The sequence below is a fragment of the Bos javanicus genome, chromosome 10 (assembly GCF_032452875.1).
Source record: "Bos javanicus breed banteng chromosome 10, ARS-OSU_banteng_1.0, whole genome shotgun sequence".
Lineage (NCBI taxonomy): Eukaryota > Metazoa > Chordata > Mammalia > Artiodactyla > Bovidae > Bos > Bos javanicus.
The window spans coordinates 35,606,695-35,616,701 of record NC_083877.1 but is presented as its reverse complement, the minus strand read 5'-3'; the positions used below and the strand labels follow the sequence as shown (position 1 = coordinate 35,616,701).

General features: G+C 59.3%; 1 protein-coding gene across 15 annotated transcripts; it reads left to right on the top strand.

The window, feature by feature from the left end:
* The first annotated feature begins 739 nt into the window (after window positions 1–739).
* CCDC9B (coiled-coil domain containing 9B) lies at window positions 740–9,775 on the top strand. 15 transcript variants are annotated; one of them, XM_061430737.1, is made up of 11 exons: window positions 740–895; window positions 1,691–1,804; window positions 2,089–2,187; window positions 2,759–2,914; window positions 3,005–3,130; window positions 3,786–3,942; window positions 4,297–4,575; window positions 4,968–5,021; window positions 5,119–5,218; window positions 5,793–5,835; window positions 5,920–9,775. In XM_061430737.1, the coding sequence occupies exons 1-11, from the start codon at window positions 884–886 to the stop codon at window positions 6,481–6,483; spliced, it is 1,704 nt and encodes a 567-aa protein (XP_061286721.1). In that variant the 5' UTR covers window positions 740–883; the 3' UTR covers window positions 6,484–9,775. The 15 variants fall into 15 exon arrangements, 13 of the variants coding, with proteins under 13 accessions (XP_061286721.1, XP_061286727.1, XP_061286729.1 ...); XM_061430743.1 differs by having other exon boundaries at window positions 743–895; window positions 3,786–3,985; window positions 4,297–4,355; XM_061430742.1 differs by lacking the exon at window positions 740–895 and adding an exon at window positions 1,028–1,597 and having other exon boundaries at window positions 2,018–2,187.
* The last annotated feature ends 232 nt before the right edge of the window (window positions 9,776–10,007 follow it).

Here is a 10,007-nt window from a genome sequence, read left to right as displayed (position 1 = left end):
AGCAGCCTCGGGTGTACCAGCAAGATCTGGGGGGAGAATTTCCCAGAAAAGGCTGCTTCCAGTCTCAGGGTCAGAGAGGCTGAGAGGGCCAGCCCTGGGGACCAAGGCCAGGAAGGGCTCCCAGGTAGGAGCCAAGGGGGAAGGCTGTTGGCCAGGCCTGAGCTGTGGCGGCACGGGCCCTGAGGGAGGCGCCCCACACCAAGGGGTGACCTGGACAGTTGAGTGTCCCAGGAGCAAGTGTACTTGAAAGTACAGGGAAGACAACGCTGAACCCAAAGGAATGAATGACTAACGGTGTTATTTTAGGTATGCAGTAGTACTTGATGGCCTAGGGGAGGTGAACTCCTTGATCCCTTCGCATTACTTAAACCAGAACTGATGAGGAGAGTGAGGGGCCAGGGGACGCTCATTTGAGTGGAGGCTTTTGGACCAGGGAGGGCAACAGGCTGGACTATAGGCCTCTCTTTACTAATGGGAGGGACAGAGACCTACTCCGCTGCCCATCTGTCTGCAGGCAGGCCCAAGTTGGGGTCCTAGTGAAGCATAGGGCCCCCTGTGTGGGCTCGCCCCGCCAGGCAGAAGTCCCTGCCAGTCTGTCTGGGGACATGGGGCAGGGCAGGGAGAGGTGCTGGGCAGGGCCAGCTGGCTGCCGGTGCCCTGGTCCTCGCCCTCTGAGAGTGGATGGTGGGGGCGGTGGCCACGGCGTTCCTGGCTGGGAGCCCAGAGGAGTCTTTTGTAATCACAACATGATCTCGTGTGCTGAGCAGCGAAGCCGGCAGGGAGAGGCCGGCGGAGGGAGGCCCGGCTCCGGTGGCTCCGGCTTCCCTCCCGCTCTAGCTCCCCCCAGGACTGCTCTGGAATTCTCTCCGTGCCCGCTGTTGCCATGCACTCAGCTGTGAGTGGCACCTTGCCTTTGGCGGGGGGCTTCTTGGGGCTGGGACGCCAGGCGGCCACATTCTGAGGGCAGCTGGGGACAGCTGGGCCCAGGAGGAAGAGGGCTGTGCCTAGGCGGGAGGGGAGGGCGCTGGGCAGGGGTGTCGGCCACGACGGAGTCCCTGAAGCCAGATAAGGAGGGTCCCAGGGATCACAGTGTGCCCAGGGGTCTCCTCGGCGGGGCCCACCCACGGAGCTGAGTCTTGCCGGCAGCTCTTGCTCTCGGCCTGGAAAGGCTGGGCCTGTGGGAGCGGCTCTTTCCCACAGGCTGGGCACAGGCCTGAGAAGTGGGGTCCATGGCCTGGGAGCCCAGCACAGAGCAGGGGCCTCTCTTTTCACTGTGGTTCTCGGCCTGGGAGCCCAACAGCTCCCCCCTCGACCTCCTGAATCCCCTGGCAACTTCCCAGTCACGGCAGGTTCTGCTGCCAGAGCCATTTATAACTCCCATTCCGGGCTCTGCTCCGCAGCTGAGCTCCCTGGAGAGCCGGGGGGAGGGGCAGCCACTGCTGGGAGCTGCGGGCCTGGGCATGAAGCTCTGACCTGAGCCCCCAGAGAGGACGCAGGGAGATGGCAAGACGGGCCTAGCAGGGTGGGGGCTTATGGCCTTCCATGGGCCGACTCCCCACGCGACCCTTGCTCTGGGTCTGGGGCTGTTCCTTGGGTGGTAAGAATAGGGTAGAATGGGCGGATGTAGAAGTTGAGGAACTGGTAAGGGATGGGCCCAGCAGTCAGGAGCTTGGGCCCCTGCCCTCCACAGGGGCCTCATGGGGCTGAGTCCCCAGTGAGCAGGCAGGAGGAGAAGGACGCAGAGCTGGACCGGAGGATAGTCGCCCTTCGCAAGAAGAACCAGGCCCTGCTGCGCAGGTACCAGGTGAGTGGGCTGTGCCAGGCAGGAGGACCGACCGGGCTGGCACTCCTGGGCTGGCCTGCAGACTCCGGCACGGTGGTCTCTCCCGTGCCAGCTTGGGTCTGGGACCAGGGTGAGGGTGGGTGTGTTCCATCTCAGAGGCTCTGCAGGGGTCTTGGGGACTCTGTGACGTGGTGCGCCTGCCCCCTGGTGTCCCACTGGTGTCTCTCTGTGTAGGCCTGTCAGCGTCTGTGTATCTGTGCCTCTGGGGGGCCGTGGCCTGTGCTGACCCCCGGGCCCTCCCACAGGAGATCCAGGAAGACCGACGGCAGGCAGAGCAGGGGGGCATGGCTGTGACCACACCGGAGCTCCTTCGTCCTGATGGCCTCACTGTCACCGTCAGCCAGGTTCCTGGAGGAGGACCCACCTGGGAGACAGGGTGGGGTGGCAGGGAGGTGGCGGCCCAGCTTGTGCCGGGGGAGCACAGCTGCCCCTGCTCCTCTGCTTCTCCCACTTCTCTTCAGGGGCACACCTACCAACCTCATGCAGCCCAGGCCACTGCTGGCCCCCACCCCAAAGAGCCACAGTTGGAAGGTGACCATGCCCTTTTCCAGCCCCAGAGCTCTGCACCTGTGCCCCCACGCACAGGCTGCCCCTAAACCCCAAGTCCCAGGGCACAGAGACGTTGGGGCTGAATGCCAGGAACAGCGTCTGAGAACAGAGCCTCGTTGTCTGAGTGCTTTGGATTTCCCAGCTCAGAGATGGGCCACTGTGGCGTCTTGGGCCCCTGGGTGGCCCCAGGCCTGGATAACCTAATGCCACTGGTATGTGAACGCCTCACAGAGGCAGCTCCTCAGTGGGCATTCCAGGGAGGGCCAGGGCTTGAACCCAGCCTGGGGAAGCACCCAAAGGACCCAACCCCCAACTTCTGCCCAGTGCTGCCCATGTGGTCTCACGGCATGGCACCTCATTCTGCAGGGGAAGCGGGTGGTCAGCCGGAACTGGGCAAGGAGTGCCCGTGGACCTGGAACAGCCAGTGAGATGCTTGAGGATGAGCAGGCAGAGGCCCACACTGGCACCTTCTGCTTAGGGGAGCGGGTGGATCTGGCCGTGACCATGGAAAACAAAGCTGAGGTGAGCAGGGTGGGTAGGGGAAGCCTATGAGCCAGGAAGCCTCCTCTTCTTCCCTGCCTGTGCCACACTGCCCATCCTCACCTCCCCCAGGCCAAGCGGATCGTAAGTGAGAAGCCCACCAGAGCACGGAACCAGGGAGCAGAAGGGTCACCTGGAGGGGGCTTGGGCCGGAGCCCCTCCATGCCGATGGCCATCAGCTCAGATTCTGTACGGAAGGTACCTTCCCAAGAAGGGATGGGGACATGAATGTGGTGGTCCCCATTTGGGGGAGGCATGGAAGCTGAGTCACATATGTCCCCATCTGGGGGGATGTGGCCCAGGCAGCACCAGCAAGAATTCCCACTCCTTCTTCCCTTCTCTGACCAGTCTTCACATCGGGTGGGTCATGCAGAGACAGTGCAAGTGAGAGATGTGTCCCAGCCCCTAACCCCTCCTGGACCTCTGGTGGCAAGCTGGTGGGGTCTGGAGGTGGGTCTAGGGTGTGAGAGACTGGCCATGTGCCAGGTGTGACCTCTAGATGGCAGCAGTCCCTAGTCTTGGCTCTTGCTCCCAGCAGCTGGGTGTCTCTCCACCCTCGGCCTGACCACACACCCCAGCAACAACCCCGTGAAGAGCACTATTATTATCCCCATTTCACAGATGAGGAAATGACCAACAGAGACGTCATCTTGCCCCAAAGACACAGCTAACCCTGGATGGAAACCATGCCTATGGCAAACAGGATTTAACTGACATGGAATGGATCTAATTTTGGGGTGGGGACGTCAAAACCTTCAGAGAGGAAGGGGTTAGCAGACTCTCTGGATCCCCATCCCAAACCCAGGGCTGTTTCTGCTTCCACCCTATGGTGCTTAGTGTCTTCTCCCTGCAGGGTGTCCGGGAGCCTGGGAGTCCAGCCCTGGTCCCAGGCCCAGCTCCCCGCCGGGCACTGGGGGGCCCCCTGGAGGTGAGCTGGGACTATGCCCAGTGGAAGCAGGAGCGGGAGCAGATCGACCAGGCCCGCCTGGCCCGGCACAGAGACGCACAGGGTGACTGGCGCCGCCCTTGGGACCTGGACAAGGCCAAGCCCACGTGGGTGGCAGGGCCCGGCAGCTGCTGGGTTGACATGCTGTGGGGCTGTGTCAGGCTAACTGTGGGCGCCTCTTGGAGGGCGGCTGGGACCCTTCCCAGGGTGGTGAGGATCTGCCTGGGCCCTCCGGTTGGGCCCTGGGCTAAGGGCTCTGTGCAGGCACTGGGTTTCCCATATTTCTTGGGCCCACCCTCTCCCTGCTGTCCTTAGGCCTGGGGCTAGGGTGGGGGAGGGGGTGTTGGCCCACCAGCAGCTCTGCAGCCTCTGTCCTTCCCGCCACCAGCCAGCCTGACTCCCTCTCTCTGCAATGCAGGCGACAGGGCTCCAGCAAGCCTCGGGAAGAGGGCCCAGCCAGGGTGGGCAGCACGAGGGGTGAGCCAAAACCCCACAACCCCACCCCTCCTGGAGTTTTTCACCCCTTGCTCCCTCTTTCTCTCTGTCCTCTGTCTCTTGGCTTACCACCTATTTTCAGAGCTGGAAAGAAGCATGAAAGAACATCTTCCTTCCTCTGCTCCCTATCAGAGGAGGCATCATGACCTTTCTTCGCATCCTCTAAACCTACAAGCCTTGTCCTGGGTTCTGCCCCCAGAAGGTCTGGAGAGAAGGCTCACTAGGAAGTCAGTACTGGGGTCGTTTTGAAGTGTTGGACCCTCCTGGGGGGCAGCTGCTCCTTGTCTAATATAGGGATAATTCCACTGCACCGCTGGCCCCTCATTTTACACATGAGGAAGCCAAGGCTGGAGAGGCTGCTCTGCTGGTCACCTAGCCAGAGTGGCAAAGCTAGCACAGGGGCCCAGCTCCCCTGATACTGCCCTAACCGCACCCCCCAACCCCAGCACCCAGGCCAGACATCTTTCTGGGAACCAGAACACTCACAACTGGACCAAGAGAAGGACTGACAACTTCCTGGTCCTGAAAGAGCTGATGTTGCTGCTTTGGCTCTTTTGTGATCCTACCCTTTCCCAATTTCCTCTTCCCCTTTAGGTCCCAGGAGTCAGCGAAAGCTACAGCCCCCACCACTGCCCCCTGAAGGCAAAGGTGAGTTGAGAGAGGAGGAGGATCAGGTCCCAGGAGCTGGTGAAGGAACCGGGCTGCCATGACCCTCTTCTCTCTTGATGTGTACCATCTCTTGCAGGCAGTGCTACTTGGGGTGGGCAACAGGGCAGACCCCTGGTGGCGCTGGCCACACGCAGCAAGGCTCGAGGGACAGAGAGGCTGACTGGCAGGGCCCGCAGGTAACGTGAGACAGGGAGCAAAATCGGGGGAGGTTCTGGGCTCCTGGACTTTCTGGCCCTGCCTTACCTCTGGGAGGTCAGGCCGCCTGGCCCAGGTGCTTGCTCCAGCCCCCAGGGCCTCTGCCTCTTGGCTGACTGCTGCCTGGTGGCGGGTTAATGAGATGCTGGGAGAGGCCATCGGCAAAGGCAGCTGCAGCAAGAGCCTGGTGCCCTGGGAGGCCGGCGGTAATTACAGCAGTTCCTTTCCCCGGGGGAAGTCAGGCGCGCCTTTCCCAGGCAGCACAGGCTGGGACACGCCCATCGTCCCCACAGAACTCAAGGTGCTGCAGGCTTGGCCATAAACAGCAGCTGGGGACCCGCTATAGTGGGCAGTGTTCAGAGGAAATGGCTGGGTTTGGGGCGGAAGGTCAGGCTGGAAGGGAAACATCCTGGGGCCTCGTTGTGGCTCTGACCCTCCTCTGAGACCCCTGGGCTTTCGGTTCCCCCTGGGGGATGTGGGCTGCCGGCTATGGAGCAGGTGACATGAGGTGGGGTGGGTTGGGAGTGGGACCTGCCAAGTGCTGTGTCTCTGCAGGTGGGAAATGAAGGAAGACAGGCAGGAGCCAGAGAGCCAGGAGGTGGGTACTCGGACCTAGGATGGGGTGGGCTAGGGACATGAGCCCTAAATTCACCAACCAGTAGAGCCAACCTCTTGTTTTCAGGGAAGCCAAAGCACCAGAAAGACTCCGAATGAGAAGGAACATGAGCAGATTCAGAGCAGGATGGAGCCTGGCGGACCCACCAGTGCCCCGGGTGGCGGAACCACCCCCACCCCAGCATCGGAATCACCAGAGGGGCTGAAAGAGGAGTTGGGAGATTTGGCAGCCAGTCCAGCCAGTCCAGCCAGTCCGGGCTCTCCACCAAACTCAGACTTGGTTCCCCTCGATCTCTCCCTAGGAGGTGCCAGTAGCTCTGGGCCTCAGGAGAGCACGTGTATGCTCAGTTCAAAGCCTGGGGCCCAGGAGAGCGCTGTGTCCCGGCTGGAGGGCCAGGAGCAGCCCCTAGGGTCGACCGAGCCCCAGGCCGGGCCAGAAGCCCAGACTTGTTCCGGGCCTCCCAAAGGGGCAGAGCCCCTGGAGCCCAGAGAAGACAGGCCTGGCAAGGCTGGGGCCCAGCAGGGCCTGACACCTCGGAGCAGGGCCCCTAGAGGAGGCAGCCAAAGGGCGAGGGGTGCAGGAGGTGTGAGGAGCAGGACAGGGGGTCCTGGCCCTGCAGGAAGATGCTGAGAAAAGCTCATGGGAGCAGGGGACCAGGCTGGGGAGAGGAGGGGAGGCGCTGTCCAGAGTCTGCGCCATGGGTGTGTGGTGGCTGGTGGCTGTGGCGGCCTGGCTGAGCAGTTTGGCAAACTCTCCAGGGGAGTGAGACCGTGAAGGCCAGGAGCCAGCCCCCGCCCTCACAGGTGCCCCCTGTGCACGCATGTGCTCTCACCTGCAGGTACAGCCCCTGGTGCACGCCCGCGCCACGCCTGGTCTGTGAGGCTGGTGAACTCTGTCCCAAGCCTGCTGCTGCCCAGGCCACAGGCTCCCTGCCATGACAAGAGGACGAGGCTTGGAAGCACTCAGCAGCTGGCTCACCTAGCAGCCGTCACCCCCAGGGCCTGGCCACCCTCTCCAGCTGCTGGCTCCTGGCTCGTCAGGTACTGCCAGCTTGTCAACTGATGCCAGCCGCAGCAGCTGGCATGGCTAGCCCAGGCCTGGGGCCCTTTCCTACACTTTCCCCTGCCTTGCACCCATGTGACTCTCAGTCCCAGAATCACTGGATGACCATTGGGGGAACCTCACAATCACCTGGCTGCCTACTACCTTTCGGGAAGAGGAGGCTGAGGCCCAGAGGAAGGGAGGCCATAGCCGGCAGGGACGGAGCTGGGGACAGAAGAGCAGAGCTCAGGTCTCCTCTGTGAAAGGAAGGATCTCGAGAAAGTCTCTGAAGCAGGGTGGGGTGAAGAGGGGACAGATGGCTGTCTCTCCCCACAGCAGGGTTGGGGAGCTCATCTTCAGGGATCTCCTCCTCCACCCCCAGGTTAGACCTGAGTGCATCCTGAATGGGGGAGGGGGAGCCTGCCACCTGGGGTCGTTTTCTGCCATCTCCAACTTCCTCTTCCCACCACTTCCCTGCACTGTGTCATGCCAAAGCAAGGTCTCAGGAAGGGACTCAAGAGGCAGAGAAACAGCAACTCTAGCTAAGTACGACATCAGGACTCGTCTTTCCTACTTAGTCCCTGTTCCCCGCCCCCCACCCCAACCACTGAGACCCACGTCTGGTGAATTATCCAGACTCCGCACAAGCTGTGGCTTCCTCTCAATTCAACAAACATTTCCTGAGCACCCACTACCAGCAATGCAGCCGGTGGGCGATGGTAACTTTGCCAGCAAGAGGGAGGGAAGAAGCCTCGTCATCCGGCAGATCCAGGCTGCACAGCAGGAGCTGTTCTTGGCTGTAGGTGCCCGACAGAGGCTGAAGATGGTGGCAGGAGCCCAGAGGGAACCACCCCACCGCTGTGTGCAAAGGTGGGCACGCCTTTCTTTCTCATCGGGTGTCCCCTTTGCCCCCAAACCCCTGCTTGGATCTCCCCACATAGCCCGGCCGTGGCTGTTCCTCTCTGCTGATGGTCCCAGGCTTCACTGGCTTCTCAGGGTTCTCTCTGGAGTGTCCAGATCATCCCCAGCATTTCTCTCCACTGTGAAAAAGAGGTCTGAATTGTGGCTCAACTGTGAGGCCAGGCTTCCTCACTGGCTCTTGCTCCACGAGCCACCCCCTCTATTGAGGAGGAGGGTGGAGGGGATGACTTTTCAGCAGATCAGATTGTTTCAAGTAGGCTTCTTATACATTAAGGTGCAGATGAATGCAGACTCTAACTCTGGGCTGGGCCTGGGAACCTGCATTTCTCATAGGCTCCAGGTGCTGCCTTTACTGCGGGTTCCTGGACCACACTTTGAGAGGAAGGATTTAGATTAGAATATATGGAGGGCTGAGGACAGAGACAGACTCTAGACTCTTAAGGGCTGGCTGCTGGCTCTACATGGGGTGGTGGCAGGCTGCCCCTGCCAGGTGGGAGCTTCCTGGTCTCAGAGTTGGGTGGGAAGCTGAGGCTTTGGGTTAGAGGCTTGAGAGCTGGTGGTGCCAACTTCCTGTAGTGGGGAGTGAGAAAGTTGATTGGGAATGGGGTGAGGTGAAGGTGGTTGGAAGAGGTGAGGATTGATCAGAGGAATTCCAGAAAGGCTTAGGAACATTCTGTGCATGTAGGGAGAAGACCCCTGTGAGATATGAAAAGGCAAGGGTGAAAAATTCCAAGCTTAAGATTTCCTCTTGCCATCTGGTCACACATTTGTGACTTCAGAGGATGAAACTGGCCCTGGAACCCATGACTCCCAAGGACGGAGCTGGAGTAGAGCAGGTTCAAGCAGAGCCCTTGAATTCAGATGTCTCCCAAATTGTGAACCAGAATTTGGATTCTAAGAATTACAAACTTTCCCCAACTGCCAATGCTACCAACTATACAGATGTGCCTTCATTAAAGGGTATGTGCCAAGTCATGTTTGACTGTGGGCTGGAGATGTAGTTTGGGCAGAGGTCTGCTTGAGGCCTCATGACAAGACCTAAGTGGGAGAGGAAGCTGGGCTAAAGGGCTAAGGAAAAATGGGCTTCTCTCTTTCCGGGTGTTAGGAGAAAGGGATGTCATGGGAGTGAGTCATGAGCAGTTGGAGAGAATGGAGTCTGGCATAGGATATCTTCATTATAGGAAGAACTGTAGCACAAGGCAAGTATCATTGAGTTTTCCTTAGAAAAGGGGAGCCCTCCTTCAGGAGCAATGAGCCAGCACTTCTGGTGGCCACAAACCCTGCTCCAGGATGAAACCAGCTAAGGGGCAGGAGGGAAGGGTAAACATCCCTCCACAAAGCTCGGGGCCATGGAAGGCTGCTCTGCTTCTTCCTGGATCCTTTGGTTAAAGGCCTGGCTGGGAGCCTTCTTGGATGTCCTTCTCCTCTCCAACCAACAGACAAAACTGCTTCTCAAAGGTGGGAAGTTCTTCATGGGACATGGCTTCAGGAGCCCAGGCACAGAGCTGGAGGAATTGATGAGAGTGCAGAGGGCAGTAGGGGGCCAGCAGGGACATGACAGCTTTACCCAAGGTCTCAAAACAAGGCAGAAGAGGTGGAAAGCATCTCTATCCTGGCGCCGATCACCTCACAGAGGGGAGCGGAGACCACACTGTGAGGGAAGTATTTGGGGGATGACAGGCAGTATGGTAGAGCGGAACAAACCCGGGCCTTGGAATCCAAGAGACTGAATCTGAATTCTAGGTCTGTCACCTGCTAGCTGGATGACTCTGGTCAATTTTAATGTCTAAAAGCCTCAGTTTTCTTGTTTGCAAAATGGAGCTAGTAATACCTATGTTGAAGGATTGTTAAGAAAATTAAAGGTGAAAATATGCAAAATACCCCTGGCACTCTATTGCCTGGCATGAAGAAGACACTCAGTACATGTTTGTTGAATAAATGAAGTAGTGATTTGGTGTGATATTGGTCTACTTTGTCTTCTATCTTTTCCATTGCCTCCTCTTCTAGTCTCATCTTCACTGGGGTCAACGCACTCTCAAAAGAAGGGGCGGTCTGTAAAGGGCACTCCCTTCTAGGACAGTAAGCTGCCTTACTTCCCTGGGGTGGTCTGGGTGAGTTAAAAGCATCACGAAGCGACTCTCCTCTTACAGGAAATGTTCTTTGCCCTCATCCACCCACTGGATCACAAGGAT

What these genes read in the sequence shown, in the direction of transcription:
- CCDC9B (XM_061430735.1), top strand. Translation starts at nt 1,649, where the DNA reads ATGGGCCCAGCAGTCAGGAGCTTGGGCCCCTGCCCTCCACAGGGGCCT. An exon ending in TCACTGTCACCGTCAGCCAG is followed by an intron (nt 2,188 to 2,758) that starts GTTCCTGGAGGA and finishes CTCATTCTGCAG; the next exon opens with GGGAAGCGGGTGGTCAGCCG. An exon ending in GCTCAGATTCTGTACGGAAG is followed by an intron (nt 3,131 to 3,785) that starts GTACCTTCCCAA and finishes TTCTCCCTGCAG; the next exon opens with GGTGTCCGGGAGCCTGGGAG.